General features: G+C 42.4%; 1 protein-coding gene across 1 annotated transcript in view; it reads right to left on the bottom strand.

Moving 5' to 3' along the window:
- The window catches only part of stard9 (StAR-related lipid transfer (START) domain containing 9), a 41,951-nt gene extending 22,911 nt beyond the window's left edge, over positions 1 to 19,040 (bottom strand). The window contains exons 1-7 of the mRNA XM_056427103.1: positions 18,825 to 19,040; positions 16,630 to 16,699; positions 13,654 to 13,770; positions 1,501 to 1,617; positions 1,353 to 1,385; positions 1,193 to 1,254; positions 724 to 836 (exon numbers count right to left, since the gene is read on the bottom strand). Of these exons, the coding sequence (XP_056283078.1) occupies positions 724 to 836; positions 1,193 to 1,254; positions 1,353 to 1,385; positions 1,501 to 1,617; positions 13,654 to 13,770; positions 16,630 to 16,699; positions 18,825 to 18,871 (559 nt within the window). The 5' untranslated portion in view covers positions 18,872 to 19,040. The remainder of the gene's footprint in view (positions 1 to 723; positions 837 to 1,192; positions 1,255 to 1,352; positions 1,386 to 1,500; positions 1,618 to 13,653; positions 13,771 to 16,629; positions 16,700 to 18,824) is intronic.
- Between the last annotated feature and the right edge of the window lie 132 nt (positions 19,041 to 19,172).

Genomic DNA, 19,172 nt, shown 5'->3' with positions numbered 1-19,172 from the left:
AGAAAGAGAGAGAAAGTAAGACAAGAAGAGTCTGGGTTTAGAGTCCAGACGGACTAGTCTGCATCGGATCAAAAGACTATAAGAGATCAAAATCCCCTTCCTGACCACAGACCAGTAATTTATTGAATAAGTCTTTGAATAAATGATGGATAAAAAATGGTTATTGGACACTTAACATTTGGTGTATAGGAAACCCTTAACAATTATCATATAATTTAAATATGCAAAATCTCTCTGCATGTCTGAGACAAACTGTCGCTGCAAGATTGTTGAAAAGAAAGTTCTTCTTCTGCACAGATGTTATCTTATTTTAATCCCAGTTAAATTACCCCAGTGGGTTAATGCTAATTGGAAGCCTCTAGATCGGCAAGATGGAGAGAAAAAGACAAAAATCAGTAAAGATCTGTTGATTTTTTAGCTCATCATTTTGTGCATATATGCACCCGGGAATGCAGGGTCACGTTTGGATAAAACATTTAAATTATAATTCATTTAAATGTCGTAGCACATACTCTTTGCTCTCTACCTTTTCTGCACAGAGTATAGACGCACACGTAGATATATGACGAAATAGTAAACAAGTAAAGTTGATAAAAATATAGAAAACATAACTTTGTGTTGGGGACATTTTATGTCTCCTAGTCTCACTGAAATAGCAAAGAAAGGATGCTTCTGGTACGTCTACCGCTGTCCAAAGAAGGTAGAAGGTAACAGAGCACTAACCTTGTACATAGGGTCCTTTCTCAGGGTGTTCTCGAACTCTCAGGGAGGCTCTCTTCTTCTGCTCTCCTCCTCCCAGCAGGTCTCGCACACGCTCATTGTAGATCTCCAGAAAGCTGCAGGGCCAAAGGGAAGAGACAACACACTGCTATCAGCACAGCCTGGCATCGTCATGGTTACACGGTCCGGGTTTGAGCTGGTACACACAGTCTACTACGGTAATTACATGAGGCATAATATCTGCTTTGTCACATTAGCATCGCCTTCAAGAAGTTGAGGAAGCCTCCGACGTCGACAAGGTCATTTAGCTTTTTGATTTGCAGTGTTTTGCCTGCAGCTTTGCAGCATAATTGTTCCGTAAGTACCCGTGTAATTTGAATGTCAACATCAGAAACCCAATTACTATTGCGGTGATAAAAAAAATAAAAATAAAAGACAAAGCACACACAGTCCGGCATTTCTAACACAATACCTGATCTCTACTCTGCTTGAGTTTTGCTCATCGGGAAAAGTGTCTTCAGACCTAAAGAGACCCTGCAAGGAAAGGCGAAATGCAAATTACTTCACATGACAACAACAACATATACAAGTACTTGAGTCATCGGTGTGCTCTCCACAATCCAGGGTCATACCTGACAGATCCGAGGGGTCAAACCGATGGAGTCCTGACATCAGACAGGAGAAAACAATGAGTGTTGCTTATTGTACGTGCAGTATGGGGTTTTATACTTTGTGTGTGGTGAGTACGTATACAAGGCCATGCAGTGATTTCCTGCTCACCGGTGTCCCCATCATGGTGTACGTCTTTCCAGATCCCGTTTGTCCGTATGCAAATAGACACACGTTGTAGCCCTCGGAGGCTCCGGACAGCACCGACACACCCAGGTCCTGGAACACCTGAGGAACAATAACACACACACACACACGGAATCACAAACACACAAAGAAAGACTGACTCACAGATATAAATAACTGGGTGGAGTAAAAAAAAATGCCTTGAGAATTAACAAGGGTGCTGATCTAGGACTTGAAATATACATGTTAACAATATAAGTCGGATTGTAAACGCTTGTTTTACCAGAAAAGTCGGGGCTCTCGCGGGCTGATGGAGCGCATACAGTGTAAGCCGAAGACCTTGATCTGACTTGCATTGGGGAAAGATTTAAACCAAGGGTTCAGGGTAACAATGCCGTCTTGCCGTGGCAGCAGGCCAGTGGTGGGGAGGTAATGTTGCCTCCTGCTCATGGTGTTTGGGTAAGGAGCAGGGAGGTCAGCTAGTACTCTGGCGAAACGACTTTGCAGAATGAGTGTGTGAGAGAATTAAATGTGAGGGTGAAAAGACTTTGTGGAGCGACTGGGTCAGCAAAATAAACGTTGGCTAAAAGCTCGGTGGTGAGACCTGGGATCAGGGAGAGACCCACTAACAACAATCAACTGAGGCTTCTTGTTTTCCTTTCCTCCGCTTGTGTCCGAGAGCCGGAACCTGAAGATTATTAACACGAGGAACGACCACAAACACTTATCTTTTAACCAGGATGAAGCCCATGCTGGATAGTGTATGAAATATAAACAATAACAAACTATCATCGCAATATCATACAGCAACTCATGATGCTCATCACCGATTCACTGCAACGCCATATATATATATATATATATATATATACACTACCGTTCAAAAGTTTGGGGTCATCCAGACAATTTCGTGTCTTCCATGAAAACTCACTTTTATTTATCAAATGAATTGAAAATTGAATAGAAAATATAGTCAAGACATTGACAAGGTTAGAAATAATGATTAATATTTGAAGTATTCATTTTGTTCTTCAAACTTCAAGCTCAAAGGAAGGCCAGTTGTATAGCTTATATCACCAGCATAACTGTTTTCAGCTGTGCTAACATAATTGCACAAGGGTTTTCTAATCAGACATTAGTCTTCTAAGGCGATTAGCAAACACAATGTACCATCAGAACACTGGAGTGATCGTTGATGGAAATGGGCCTCTATACACCTATGGAGATATTTCATTAGAAACCAGACGTTTCCACCTAGAATAGTCATTTACCACATAAACAATGTATAGTGTGTATTTTTGATTAATGTTATCTTTATTGAAAAAACAGTGCTTTTCTTTGAAAAATAAAGACATTTCTAAGTGACCCCAAACTTTTGAACGGTAGTGTATATATATATATATATATATATATATATATCACATTTTTGTGATATATGATTTTGTATAAACGATGAGAAGAGATTATGTTTTAAACGGCTTTATGTTTTAATGCCATATAGAGATGAGAATATTATCAAACTCAGTTTTGTAGACAAGATAGTTGTACTATATTGTTAAATGATGCATTCCTATAGATTAAGATATACATTTACTGGAATATGCACTCAGCTGTCAGCCTATTATTATTATTATTATTATCATTAGGTACTACTGATGTAGTCCAATACAACAGTCCTGTAGTAAATGCCGACCTAGATTACATTTGTTATGTTCAGTTTTAGTTGAAACCGTTTCAGACGGGTGTTGATTCCCCTTTGGGATGATTTTGGGGGCTGTTGATGAATGGCTTCAGCTCTCCGTTTGACATCAGAGTCAAACCACGTCTCTAGTGCCACGTCTAGGAACCACTTACACAGGTGCCAGGGGAGAAACGTGGAGCTAACTCACTTTGAGCTTGTCAAAACGCCAACCGGCATATTAATCTCTCGGTGGAAGTGTCCCCGAACCTGTTCTGGCAGTTAAGTATCTCGTGATGAGAACTGAAGAGTCATCCAGTATTCTGCCGATTAATCAAGGAATCTAATATAAAGAAATACGTATGAAGCAATAGTAAATATACAGGAGAGAAAAATAGACAGAATAACTAATTGATGTCCGTTTTAGAAGGAAAAAAAATCTACATTTTATTCCTTAAATTGCATGCAAGAATAATATCTGTCAAAACTAACGCAATGTAGTGCATATTACATCGTGATTTCCCGATAATTTATTTCAAATGAAGACTTGTTAAAAGATCAATTGCATGCATAATGTATGTTTTTACCAGGGGCCGTGCACATTTATTAACTAGAACGGGCACTCGGTAGAGCGCATACCTTCGCATATCACAAGATTGGGCATTGAATTATGAACATTTTGGCATTAGTTGCATGCCAATTGGACAAAAATGTATCGTGCTATGGTAAAAAAAAGATTTTGACCTTTCCATGACCTTGACCTTGACCTTTGACCCGATTGATCCCAAAATCTAATCAAATGGTCCCCGGATAATAACCAATCATCCCACCAAATTCCATGTGATTCAAGAAGATTTGACTTGTTCATGACCTTTGACCTTGACCTTTGACCCGATCAATCCCAAAATCTAATCAACTGGTCCCCGGATAATAAACAATCATCCCACCAAATTTCATGCGATTCGGTTCAATACTTTTTGAGTTCTGCGAAAGATTTTGACCTGTTCATGACCTTTGACCTTGACCTTTGACCCGATCGATCCCAAAATCTAATCAACTGGTCCCCGGATAATAAACAATCATCCCACCAAATTTCATGCGATTCGGTTCAATACTTTTTGAGTTTTGCGAATAACACGCATACAAATAAATAAATAAATACACGGCGATCAAAACATAACCTTCCGGCATTTTCAATGCGAAGGTAACAATCCAGTTTCACCTTCAATGTAAATGTGCAAGAGTTAGCATGAGAGACGAGTTGTATCTGTCGTCTCTGGGCAGGTTATTATAATCTAGTGGCCTTATATTGTACTTTTTTAGTCACTCGAGGATTCTTTACAGACGTATGTGCATGTGTTACTGGTTAATCTAATCCAGAAACTCAGTCCAAAAGCAACACATGCAGCAACCCGATCTTGATCAGATTGAGACGCAGCACATTCCCCCCCAGAAGCATAACACACCTTGTGAGGGGTCCACTGCCCCGGCCCCCGGGCTCAGGCCTGGACCACGGAGACCGGTGGGTAAGTACGCAGAGACGAGGGGAAGAATAATCTCAAAGCTACCACGACCACCACAGATCAAACACAGGAATCATTTCAACAAATATACATATGTATATATGTATATGTGCCCTTGCGAAAGGCCCCGGCCTTGTAAAAGCAATCTTAAAAAGGATTCAATAGTCATCCGGTTGTTCTGAAGAGTGTGTGAATCTGTGTGTGTTTTTAATATTCATCAGCCTTGAGATTTTCTCAGAGTAAAAGGAAAATATTAAACACGGACTCTGTGGGGTGAAGCTCACAGAGACCAACGTCTTATCTCACCGCAGCCGATGAAGCAAAAAGCAGCCGAGGTTCGTCCAGAGACCCATGCTGCACGCAACTAGAATTTAGTCAATATATATTTACAGTCACTTTGATTTCAAAAGCCTGAGAATATGCAGTTGAAACGCCAGTGTGTCCATTCAAGGGCTACGAACTATTATTATACTTATTCATTAAAGGGTACCTGTTGAGATCGCGAATATGTAGCCAGATCAAAAGATAATGTGTTTCTAAAGGTTATTCATGCACTGACGGTCCAGTATTCAATAACAATACGTAGTTTAGGCTGTTCAAAGTCCCTCAACTCCGACAAGCTTCATTGCACTGGTGCTTGAATATGGCGCCGGTGGTGTGACGTCACATCGTTGAGAGATCGACAGCCAGCCACAGCGGATGTGTTCAGAAACCAATGTAAACAACGTCGAGCGCTCGCAAACAAATGCTGAGAACTTGATAATAATATAGAAAACGGGCGAAATATGGACGATGAAAGATTGTCAGATTCAGCAACTGGATACTTGTATGAACCATTAAAAGCAGACTATCCCCATTTAGTTAATTGTAACAGCGATAGCGATGATTCTGATGAAGTTGATGCCAAAGGACCGCCGGTACAGATGCTTCACCGTGCGGACCGTGCACGCAAGTCGGCGGACGTTTGGTGCAGTTGTGGGAAATGCAGGGCTCTCAAGTCTCACGCATTGAGCGTGAGACTCACGCATTTCGGTCTTATCTCACGCACTCCCGCCACACATCGAATTCCTCACGCTGAAAAAACCTCTCGGCTATTTAATGCTTGAATGCAGGGGTGCTCAATACGCCGATCGATTGTTCCGCTGCAGAGCTCCGACGCCCAACAACTCTTTTCGGCTCGATGCCGGCGCGCGCAACGGTCAGCTGTATCGGGTGTTGATGGAAATCTCACGCTTGCCTGTCTTCAAAACTTGAGAGCCCTGGAAATGTGTGCCACAAAAAACAGACATAGAGTGCATTTGTTGTAAAGAACACAAACTTATGTCCGATGATATAGTGACATTAGACCTCATCTGCTTCACACAAAAGCGTGAGCTTGATAGCTACATCGCGCATAAGCCAGCGCTGGAGATGTCTTTCATTGATGCAATGTTCGGCCGACATGTTCGGGGCCTGCACCGAGGGAGAACTGTCAAATCGGTAAGTTTGAGCAACGCGTGTAGAAGTGGCTCCGGATTGGCTGAATTCCTTTCAACGACTCTACGTCATAGTGACCTTTGACATGAGTAAATAACTGGCAATATGTCTGCGCACTGAAGCGTTCACGGACTCGGAATGTTGACAAAGAAATTTAAAGCCTCGGGCTATGCGTGACTTGTTGACAATAGCGGCGGGGAAAATATGATTTATTTGATGCGCCTAATGGATGTAGCACGTTGTTGTTTTGGGCTACAGGTACCCTTTAATGTGCAAATTATGAATCGATTTGGTGTTTAGTCTGTACAACTTTGGGTAAATGTCCATAACAAATTCCCAGAGTTGAAGATGATGTCAGTCCAAAACCAAAATATATTCAAATCAATTTTCATAGAAGACGAAGAACATCAGCAAATGTCGAAGCTGTCATCGTTGCCAATTCATTTTCTGTCACTGGCCTAATTGAATTACTGTCTAATCATTTGTCGAATGCTTTTTATGCATTCAAATCACTGACATCATTTCACATTACTTATTTCCTTACCTACAAGTGCCGAAGAGTAAAGCAGGCAATTCATTCATAAGAAAATACCAAACACTGGATGCAGTTTTTTGCAACTTCTCTCCTTTATCGGTATACATTATTGTAAATTGAGTATCTTTGTCTTTTGGACTGCTGGGCGGACAAAACAAGACATTTGAAGATGCAGTAATGGCTCTGGACAGTTTAAAGACAACCCTATTTACCAAAAACAAAGAACTGTACAGAATAATCAATACAGGACGTAGCTGTCAGCTGCAGCCCAACAAACACATATGATATTATATATATATAAGTATTGTTCTGTAGCCTAGACAACCATGTGCAGACTACCGCCGCGTGTAACTAGTAAACGTGCTGTCTTACTCAGTGACCTTATAAATCACCCAACAGGCGCTGTGGTAAAGACATCTAACACAGCAGTATTTCGCCAGATGGAATACCTTTTAAAACCTGGCAATTAAAACTGGAACTCAGTATATTCATTATTGATGAATCAGAAGAATGTTTTCTAGTTTAATTGGGTTTTTTCTCTAAAAAAGGAAATTCAGAAAACAGCGGAAAATGTCCATTATTATTTCTCAGAGTTATTACTTCATCAGACAAAGTTTAAAAGCCCAGAGATAAAACATTTACCATTAAACATGAAGACATACAATGCTCACATTGCAGGACATTTCCACAAAGAAGGTTTGTTTATTTTTGCTGAAAGTGTGACTGAATAGATAAAACCAATAACAAATGTTGCAGATTCATTTTGTACTCACTAAAACTAATAAACAGAAGCTTTTGTGACCAATGCATAAGCCTGGACAGAGAAAAATAGAATTTTAAAACTAAGAATTTTCCAGAGGAAAAGATAAAAATTGAAACCGGGAGTTACTTACGTAACTTCTACCCAATAAATATCAATGTGACAAAGTGTGCAGCCCTGTGGAGTCCAGACCACCTAGAGGATCCCCCCTGCCTCCTGGCTGAATGGAGGCTTACACACGAAGACAAAAAGCAGCGCCGCCCCGGTCTTGTGCTCATCCTACTATTCAGAAACAGACACAGACAACCTCTCCTCCCTCAAAGACAGAGAATCAATACAGCCCTTGTTAAAAGTGACCCTCTTAAATTCACTCTTTGCGTGCTACGACAAGGCTGAGGGTCCCTCCAGGCTGAGCACAAAGACCAGCAACCCTTCGACTGGAGCTCCGACTCTGAACTCGATTCTCTTTAGTTTTCTCCGTTTCCACTTCGTTTAGATTTTATCAAAACACACGAAAAATACCTAAAATAACCGGAAGAAGAAGAAGCATAACCCTATTTTAACCGGTTGAGAGAATTCTAACTGCGTGTGTATGTTTGTCTAGGCTAGGTCCTGTGGGTCATAAAACAACCCTGTTGTTTGTCATCACTCTCAAACCAACGATAGCAGAAGTTTGTTATTTTGGTGACGTTGTGCTCGGGCGTCCCGGATGGACGTGAAGGCCCTCGGCCACAACCTACTTTCACAGTTTCCCCGCAGCATTGGGAGGTATTTTTGGACAAAACAAAGCAGTTGAGTTAGGAGGCAGATTGCATTGTGGGAATGGAAATGTACCCCAGGATCAAATGAAGCAGGAGGAAAAACAGCCTGGAGATAAAAAGGGAACTGGGCCGGAGCCATAGTGAAGCGTGCAGGCTGATTGGTCGCCTCAAAACACACAGGGGACAGACTACTTTAACAGGAAGGCAGTCGTCATCAGCGCGCCGCTACACGTGTGTGTGTCTGTGTGTGTGTTTTTGTGTGTGTGTACGTGTGTGTGTGCGTCTCAGACACTTTGGAGGAAACGGCGTCCACAAAAGCTTCAGAGTTTGCTTCCCCCTCTGAGAAAAAGTACAACAAAATCAAACAATGAAAGAGGAAAAGCAGAATATAGATTTCATTCTTCTGCAGGAAATGAAGGTGAAACTCATCCGGTCAAAACAGAGAGAAGGGAAGGAGCAATTAGAAACGCTTTAGTTAGAAGGGGCGGATCTAGGGGAAGTCAAAGAAAAGTAAGGTTGGCTTCGGCCAACATGCATGACATATAGTGGTGTGTATATGAGACACAGGTTATAATTCAAACATGACCCACTTTCTTCCATATTGGCCTCTCTCCTATACGAACCAATAAAATCAAGTAGAAAAACAGCATTCAGAGAATATATAGCATGTCAAATGCAGCTGCTATATCTACAGCATTTCCTCATCCTCGATTCCTCAGGGCTGCATTAACAGAGATATTTGGCGACCACTATTGCCAAAATCAATTGCGAAGATTCATAATCCAAGCAATGCAATGTCAAGAGATTAGAAAGAGAGCAGGTTAGTGTTCCATCAGTTGACATTTATTCTGCCACATAAATTAAGTGACTTACAATCAGATGCTGTTATCTTGTACTTCTAACTTACCTCAACAAAATGAGGTCTTCTGAAAAACAAGGGACCGGCTGAGTTTCATGCACGGTAATAAAAACTGTGTTTTGAAACACTTCCCAATCAAAGTAGCTGCCTAGTTGGTGGCCTGGTAAAACAGGAAGAGGAGAGAAAGGCAGCAAAGTGGGGGAGAAATTTTGAAAAACAGCAGCAATAGTGAAAGAGAAGGACAGCATGAAAAAGACAAGCTGACAAGAGTGAAAAAGAAAATGATGTAATGCCTCTGTAACGAGGCAAAAGTTCCTGTAATCACTGGCTGTGGGGAATGCCAATTTCTGGTCTGGTTTTTATGTGGCCTGCGCTACACTAAACGCTGGAGGAGTATTTAGTGTAGTGTGCATGTGTGTGGGAGTGAGAGAGAGAGAGAGAGAGAGAGAATGTGTGTAACATGTTGTCAGGGGTGATGGCAAAAGGCCAGACAAGCACAGTGAAGCACTCCGCCACATTTAAAAACTTCAGCTTCTCATTAGTTTTGCCAGGTTTGATGCAACCTCGGGGACCGAGAGTCATTTCCCTCACTGAGAGGACCCCTCGGAGCTCCATGCGAAAAAACTTGAGACTGAAAGTGAAACAATATGTGCAGAAGGAGAAGCAACTTTCACGATATCCAACAAGATTTCCTTCACTCTCCTCCATGTCCAGCATTGGGCAGCTGCAGGGGAAGAGGCGAGGGTCGCTCGGTTCACGTCCCACGCTCTGCAACTGGGTCACACAAAAACAGCTGGGCGCAAAGCAAAAGTTAAATGCTTTTGTCTGGAGACGCTCTTGTCCCGACTTCCTGCTAGAAATCTGGGTTGTATAGAAATCCGAGGTGAAAGAGGGATAAATGTGTAGACTGCAGGGAGGGAGGACGCCGACAGGGAGACAGCATCATGTGCAGATGAGACTCAGAGGAAGCTGTTTGGCCGGAGTTCAACAACGCTCTTGTTTGTCTCATACAGAATTTGTAGGTCAGATTAGTTTGTGTGTGGGGGGGGGGGGGGGGCAGAGAGGCTGCAAGAGAGGGAGGAGACAGAGATGAACAGGCTGCTCTTCATTACTCAGGCTTTCCTCCGCACGGGAATGAAGGAGAAGAGGGGAGAAAAGAGAAACCGAAATCTGGAAAGTCAAAGAGAACGATAGCAGAAGTCTCTCCGGCAGAGCGTTGCATTCATCAGTCGACACTCTCACAGGCTGGACTTCAAACAAATATATAACACCGTATCTGGAGAGACTTTGGGGATTTGCCGCTCCTCCCCTCAATCCTGATTGAAGCGGGCCGAAGCCGAGAGAGGGGCGCTGCATGTCAACGCTGGAAATGACTTTGTGACTGATGGGAGCCGTGTGTGAAATCCATAGGGGACAGTGGTTCCATACAGGGAGATACAGTGGAGCAGCATTACGACTATTCTTACACTATTTGAGTGTTATGTGAGGCCCACACGCATGAGTTGCTCCATAAATATCACACCTATCAAAGCGTGTGATGTTTTATACATATTCTTCTAAAATCTGGTCAAGATATTAAAATAATTTTTACAAATGGGACATAAAAACACAACAAATATAAGAACACAAAAACAAATTGGAGGTCATCGAAAGGTGTTTTCTGATCACTGATGGCAAAGACAAAGTGTAAGCTGCTAAAATAAAGATCTACCATTGTGTCAACAAACAGCGGTCGGATAAGAAAGCCGTGTTAATGCTTCAGATTGCCAATTGACTCGTCTCCGTGACTTGACTCGGTAGCGAATGAGCAAGACATTTCTCCTTCCTCTTCGGAGGTGGATGATATAGCGTTGCAACATGTTTCTTTCAGTTAAAGTACGGCATTGATTTTTGGGGGATTTTGATGATGACATTTTCCAAAAAGGTTTGGCGTGTTTTAAGCATGTTCGCACCACTGACACACAGACCTAGAAACACTGTGAGTGTAATACAATCTCACAACACACACAGAAGAGGAGGAGAAGAGGGGGAAAAGAAACAGCAAGCCAAACTCCTTTTGGCAAAAAACAACAACATTGTGCTGTGAGATTAATCCTCGGCAGTGACGTCTTTGCGCTGAGATTTAACTGTGAAAAATTACTCAGCGAGGCAGCTGAGAGTCTGGCAGGCGCGGCTGGGGGCTGCAGAGGCTCCCCTGCCTATTCCCCCTCCTTCTGCTCCTGCTCCTCCTCTACCCGAGGAATTCACATTTTCACTCTCTCTCCCTCTCTCCCTCTCTCTCTGTGCCTAATCAGTTTCTCTTGTCATTCCCCATCTCAATCCTAATAAACAAGCTGAGGGGTTTGTGGTGTTAAATTAGGGGGAAAAGTTATTTATTAGCTCGACACACAGCCCCAAAACAAAGGCAGCATTGAGACAAACAGTCCCACCAGCTGGCTCTCATCATGGATTATGTTTCTCTTCCAAAACCGTACTCCTTCTAACCTGGCTGAGCCCTCTACTTCCTCTCTGCTCAACTTTCTACGAGAAAATGTTTTCACTCAAAAGATACAACTTAATGTTTTGTCCAAAATATAGTTAGATACCACGTGTCTGTCTACTCGGTCTGCTGTAACCGTGAACGAGGACGGAAAGCGTCACAAGTATCTGGTGTAAACTATCCGCGATACATGGATATGCATCACCGACGGGAGGGGCCGGGGACCGGGGGCCGGGGGCCGGGCGGCCGGTCTGTGAGTGGTACCGGCTGTTTTGGGATAGCACTGGACTGGAAAAGCAAGAGTTAAGTTCCATGTTGCCCGGCGTCTCGCTCCACTACGGGCTCAGATCATCTTGGCGTCTCATGGGGACGACCAATGCAAGACAAATTCAGAGCAAGTCCCTCTTCCTGCTCTGAAAAAAGAAAAGCATGCTAAACCATGAGAAAATCCAGTGCTGGCCAATTTTTTTTTTAAAAGCATCAACTCAAAATAAACGTGGTTGGATCGCCGCCTAAAAGTAATGGCACCGCATGAAATGAGGGGACTCAACAGTGTGGGGAATTAAAATCAAGTCCCAACATTGCTGTACAATTTTGGTTGTGGATAACAAATTTGCCACTAAACAAGCAATTAGTCTGGTAAAATAGTTAAGAGTGGCTCTTGAGTTATAGTGTCCACCTGCCACCGGGATCCATTAATCTGGCTCGCTGCCCGACAACACAAACACAGCACTTTCTGCTTTTTTAAATCAAGCACACGTCTTCAGATCCACCAGAGAAATGATTACAAATTCAAATAAAATCAAGTGTGATGCGATCCGTTAACGGCTGACGTGGTCATCTACGAGATTCTTTGTGAAAGAGGCAATTCTTTGCATTCTGGTGCAGGAAAAGAGGTCAGATTTAAATCCCCTGTCCTTCAGTGGTGCCCTTTCACCCGCCCCGGGACAACAGAGGAATGTCTTGTGGCGACCAGGCCACTGTGACTGGACGCAATTCTGCGGAGGAAAGCTGCAGCCAGTGCCAGCAAGAGAGGAATAAAAAAGAAGTGCTGTGTTGTCTGTTGCTGTGAGCAGTGTGTAGGCCGTCTTCACAGCCTGCTCTTTCTCAAACACATACAAAGGCATCTCTGACAAGAGGAGCGACAGCCAGTGAGGGAGCGGCGGAGGAGAAGAAAAAGTGACTGTAACACTTAAGGGCGCAGCTATTTTGTTGGAACAATGAAAACTCGATGGAAATACAAATTAATAACAAGAACAACTCTGGATGAATAGGTTTTTGGAGAGATTTCCTGTCCTGGACTTGGGGACCACTTGATCTGGAGCATGTCTCAGGTTCCAGCTACACCCTCCAATCAAAGCAACAAAACGATATCTAATAGCCCAATCAGAGCCAGCACATGAAAAGCGAGCCGACTCTAGCTGTGCCATTTCTGAGGCAAAGAGGCTTCTGGGTAACAGATGGAGCTGATATCATATCCCACGAGTGACCATCTGTGTAAAAACATGCACACACACCCCTGTCTTGTTGTGGTTTGTCTAGGAGGAGCGCGTTTCCTCTGGGCTCTTCACTTGGTACAGAGGCCTGGATTGGCACACACTCAAGAGGGCATGGAGACCATAAACAAATAAAGTTAGGGCACAAATGGCTACGTGTCAAGCTATTTTTTTTAGTAAATCACCAATCGCACATATACCCATCCATTAGAAAAGGACGTAAAGCAGAGAATAATCTCACTCATATTATTACTGACTGCATTATTCAAGAAAACATCCAGATTCAGAAAATGTAACGTAAACCTCAGGAGAACCTCATTAGTTCTGGATCTCCTTTCATAATGAACTGACGTTTCTATCTGAAAGAGAATCCCTCAAAGCACTGTTTACGTTGCCGTCTTTCCTCGAAGACAACCTCACAGAACAGTTGGGCTTGAGGCTGATGTTGTAATGTGCTGTGGAGGGGCCCCTTATTGCGGCTGTGCCCCACAGCGTGTATATGTGAATATTATGGGAATTTTGTAATAGCGCAATAGTGTCTCCGGTTAGAGGTCAAGTTGTAGGTCATTACCTCTTCCTGCGAGGCATAGTGAGGCTCTGCTGGGTCCACCGACCAGTAGCAGTAGTCAAAACAAAACTCCAGAAGCTTCTCCCTCGAATCGACAGCGCCATCGCCACGTCCATCCAGCTTCAGGGAGAAAAGAAAAGCACACAGGGATTATTTCAACCGATCTAATAACAGTCAACATTCTAGCATAACAAGGCAGGAAATACAGCATAATTACATCATTCTGTAAGTACAATTTGGAAGTACAATTCTTTTCTTTCTTCATGAGGTGTGAATGCGAACCTCAGATTGTTTAAATTTTTCCAATACATTTTATATTTGTTCTAGGAAATAAGTTATTATGCAGAACGCTTAAACAAACGACCCGTTAACGAGGCGGCATCCCTAGCCTGCTTACATTTAATAACAAGAAATATTGCTTATTGAACTGCTCTGGGGTGGAATTGCAAGCAAGTTGTTTCCATTCATTAAAAAAGCAATCAGTTCTCCAGTCCTTTAATCGCCTCGCTGCATTACCAGTAAACACTGTTGTGTTTACTGCGTGTGAATCCTGAACTAAGGAGAGACATCACCGCAGCTTTTGGACTTGTCCAGGCACAACAGTCGTAAAAACAGAACTGCGTGGAAACGATTCTTCTAAACCGCTGCATGGACCCGGTACCTGAAGCAGATTGTCTCTGCTGAGAGCACCTGACTGAGTGGGAAACCCGATGCCTTCTGATTGTTATGCTGTCACCTTCCATTTGGCACAATCAATGTATTAAAAAAAATATATATACATAGGGTTATAAATCTCATCAGGTCTATCCACTTTATCTAAAGAAAATACCTCGTACATTTGCATATAGAAGAATTCATTCTGGGTAAACAAGTTTGTGAGCCGTGGGGCGTGAATGTGATAAGTGCATGTTAAACAGCTTCCACTTTGTTAGGTTTTATGTGGATACCATCACATTATCATAAGTATTTAATCACATAGCTCTTGTTTAATAGTACAAAAACAGTTTTAGCATAAGGCATTATTGCAAAACTATCAGACGAGTGCACGTCCAAATTGAAAAATCAGCATTGTTGGAGCAGGGAAAGGTTGAATGTCTTGCTTAAGTACACTTCACTGGCAGATTGATGCCAAGGAGAGAGCTGGGTAATGTTGTCAATGTTATACTTCAAATCAAGCAGTCAGTCGAGTAACTCATTCATTATCCAATTGATGAATCCACCCAACCATCCTGGAAATGGCCTTTTCTTTCTCCGACTGCAGCATGAGGCACACGCTGGGTATCAGGCAACTCTATTGGCCAACAAAGCTCCACTGTCAATAACTTCCATTGAAGTCTATTTATTGCTTCACACTCTGTAATCAAGTTCACTTGCTCTTTATAGCATGTATTACTTGTGGTTTGTTACTTAGCTCTGTGTTTATTGTGCTTTATTTTGTCTTGGATCTTCAAAAACTGTCCCACTTTCCATAAATAATTATTCCCATGAGACTCCAATGAGCCCATGCAAGGGCCTTGATCCTTTTCCATGGCAGAGGGAGGCCAGGCCATATGTGGTTTGTCTCCGTCACATCATTTGTAACAGATTTTCTCCTCCCCCACCCAACTTCCCTCTCGACATCAGAATGTAAAAAAAGAAAAGGGGCAGCTCTGTAACTAATAATTTGATCAACAAAAGGTCTTCGTAGATGTGTGACTAGATTCTAACTAAATTCAAGTTTTCAGTTTGGAGGTGCAAACTGACCATTTATTAACTTTGCATTGAAAATGCGGAAGGTTATGTTTTGATCGCCGTGTATTTATTTATTTGTATGTGTGTTACTCGCACAACACAAAAAGTATTAAACCGAATGGCATGAAATTTGGTGGCATGATTGGTTATTATCCGGGGACCATTTGATTAGATTTTGGGATCGATCGGGTCAAAGGTCAAGGTCATGAAAAGGTCCAGATCTTCTTGAAACGCATGCCATTTGGTGGGATGATTGGTTATTATCCGGGGACCATTTGATTAGATTTTGGGATCAATTGGGTCAAAGGTCAAGGTCATGAAAAGGTCAAAATCTTCTTTTTACCATAGCACGGTAAATTTGTATCCAATTGGCATGCAACTAATGCCAAAATGTTCATGATTCAATGCCCAATCTTGTGATATGCGAAGGTATGCGCTCTACCGAGTGCCCATTCTAGTCTTTTCTATGTTTGCTTGTTCACATTAGAGATGGAAATGTTTTATATATGATCCTCAAAGACGTATATTATACACTTCAAACACACAAAGTTGTATCATGTCAATATTAGCTAAAGCAAACACAAGGCAAAATGTGGTGCAACAACACCAGGCGCTCTGCAGGCGATGCAGCTCACCCAATGAGGCGAGCCGACTCAGACATCTGACGCAGCAGGTTAGCAAATTAGAGAAAGTATCATGTTACAAGAATGTGTAACTCACACAATAATTATTTCCAAATGTGTCCTTGAAACCTGTTTTATACATTCGAAAACAACTGTTCACACATAGTTCTGTTTTCATGCAAACAGAACTATTATGAATAAGGCCTGGGGCCAGAGGTCCGGTAAAAAAAAACTAACTTGACATCAAAGCTATTAGAGATTACATTTGATTTACTGTCGTTTATTCTTTGAGGTTTTAAGGTTTACATCGCCATCTAAAAATAATGAAAGAAATTCAGTCCTTACTATCTGAAGTCTGCTATTTGTGTTTATATTGGGGTCCAGCATGTGTTTGACAGAAAGGGTCTCTCAATCAGTGTGTATGTGTGAGCTCAACACATTTAATAAACAAGAGTAACTTCAGGCAGGAAATGGCTGCCTCCAGGCTGTAAACATCCTGTTGCTGTGATAACCTGGACACACTCCTCTCAATTCACCCAGTGCTACCAACAAAAGATACACAAATAATAACAATATTGGATATATAATACAACAGTTGGGACATTTTCACACCAAGAATACTCACCTTTACATGTTTGACCCTTACAAGCTTGTCCTCCACCTGAACTGCTAGCCTTCCTTCATCCGCCCTCTCCCTGTGAGCAAGAAGAAGACAACAGCCGCGTCAGTCAACGCAGTAAACATCCACATTTGGAATCGTGAAGAAACGTGACAAATCTTTAGGAGAAGTGAGAGAGATCCGATCGGAGAAACCGCTAAGACACGCTTACAATAGAGAAGAGAGGGTCTAGGGGGACGCTATCGGCATTAATCAGTGTCTCCCGCTCCAAATGGGCGACTTCAAACTGAATAGATATAACAAAAGCTTTCACTCTGGATTCAACACCCTGCAGACAGATTCAAATAGGTTTTTAATCTTTTTTCTGATGCAGATGCAATTGAAAGGGTGTTCAGATAAATTTAGACCACTTGACGTGAGGCTGTCACATGACAGTTAACACAATGAATCTTTGTGTGCGTGTGAGCCACGAAATCGCCAACGACCGGATTCAAATGAAAACGGACCATCGCATACTCCAGAGACTTGACGCTGTGTGTGTGTGTGTGTGTGTGTGTGTGTGTGCGTCCTTGCATATGTGGAAAACAAGGTCAACTCAGCTTTGCTTGCTTCAGCAGCTGGACCGAGCAAATATGATGCAACACGCGCGCAACTTGAAGAAATCACAACATGGGCGCTGAGACAATTTTCGATCTCCAGGAGCGATAATGATGGCGAATGCTGCCTGATGTGCAAGCGCTCCTGCTATGCGGTGGGTGAGGGGTAGACGAGGACGCTGTTGGAATCGTGCTTCACCATGCGGGACTCATTTTCCACAACCCCAGCAGTGGCCCAACCCCAAACCACCAAGCTTTAATCTCAGGAGTAGTATGAAGGAGAGGAGGTTGGTGGTGGAAAATAGTAAACCTCATAAAAATGGGTATTGATGCAAACCCAAGAAGAGCAATTGCACAATAAGCCTGACCATTTTTTTTTTAGCACAAATGCGAGTGGCACTGAGCCTAACCATCAGAAGGCAACACACTTCTGTGCAAGACTGAATGAGAAATGTAGTTGACGAGTCTGGTGTTAATATGATCCGTCTCTCAGCAGGCCCTCGTTCAGAAATATAAAGTAAGGAAATACATCCTTCAGAAAAGAGGAAAGTGAGACTGACAGAGATGCAGAGATTTGCATGACAGTGAAGATTATTTTTTAGAAATGCTTTTGTTATGCGAAATACCAGGAAGACTGGTTGAAAGGATCATTGTCCAACCCTTCATAGCCTGAATAATGCTTTGTTATGGTACTGTAGTAAGCACCCCTAAAACACATCCTGCAGGAGTTCAATTTAATTCAATGTACTTTATATGTACTATATACCCGGGCCCAGATAGAGCAATTTACCTTTTAATGTTGCGCTTCAGTGGAGCCAAGTAACTTTACAACCCCCCTGAGTTACAACTTAAACACTACTATAAAGTTGTTTCTGAAAATGCCTCTCACTTAACGAAGGGAATGGCTTAAAAGTATAGTAAGCAAATTAGAATTAAGTCTGTTTTGTGTATCGTAATGTGTGTAGAAGTAGGACTACAGAGTTCATTAGCTAGAATGATGATCAACAGAATACATTAAGAAGCACATAAGCCACATGGCTTCGTTAAATATTATGACATTTAAAAAATAGGAAAACACCATTTACACGTGCTTGTTATAAATAATATTAACCAATACTGCTTATAAGGGGAAATCATACATAAAGAGATAGCGACGGTGTTTTGAATAAATCAAAATATATATTTTTTTTTAAAGTGTACCAATTATCTTAATAGTAGTTGAGTAAAAAGATAACTTTGAACCTCAACCAGCTCCATCTTTTTCTGTACATTACTCTTCGCCACACACGCGCTGCTTAGTCAGTAAACAGCACTGACAGCCACAGTTGTTATTACCCTCCATGTGCACCCCTGCGCTGAGCTTTTAGCTAGAGTTAGCTTAGTTAGCGAACGTTAACCAGCTAGTTTAATGTTAACCAGCGGAACTTTATACAAAAGGCGACACAAGAAGGGTAATATCATGTAAGTACCAGGCGTTAGGCGACAGTTGATGTCGTAATACCGGTCACAACATGTCTGCTATGAATTGAGATGCGGAGGCGACTTTAAATACTTCAAATCAGACGCTAATTGGCGAGAAGAAGCAATTAACGTTGGGCAGCTTACCTCGCGCTGAGAGGGCGGACTCGAACGGCAACTTTAACGTTTGCCATGAATGCGAACAAAACTTCTCAACAGTCGATTTAACTCGAAGCCGGCGTGAAAAAAGCAGCTCCAGTCTTCTTTTTGTTGTGTTAAAGTATTCTTGCATATTAAATCCGTTAAAAAGCTTTAAAGAGCGGGAGTCAACCGTCCAGCCGTCCGCTGTTCACGTCATTTCTAACGGCTGGTCGCGCGCGCCGACCGCGTCTCAACCGACGTTTAACTCTCAACCGAAGTCGTTTAACTTCCTGCTGGACAGAAGGGGCGGGGTCATGTTGCTGGACACGCCCCCACACACGGACATATTCAAAT

Source organism: Pseudoliparis swirei, chromosome 11, assembly GCF_029220125.1.
Source record: "Pseudoliparis swirei isolate HS2019 ecotype Mariana Trench chromosome 11, NWPU_hadal_v1, whole genome shotgun sequence".
Taxonomy (NCBI): Eukaryota; Metazoa; Chordata; class Actinopteri; order Perciformes; family Liparidae; genus Pseudoliparis; species Pseudoliparis swirei.
This window is presented reverse-complemented; position numbering and strand designations above follow the sequence as displayed.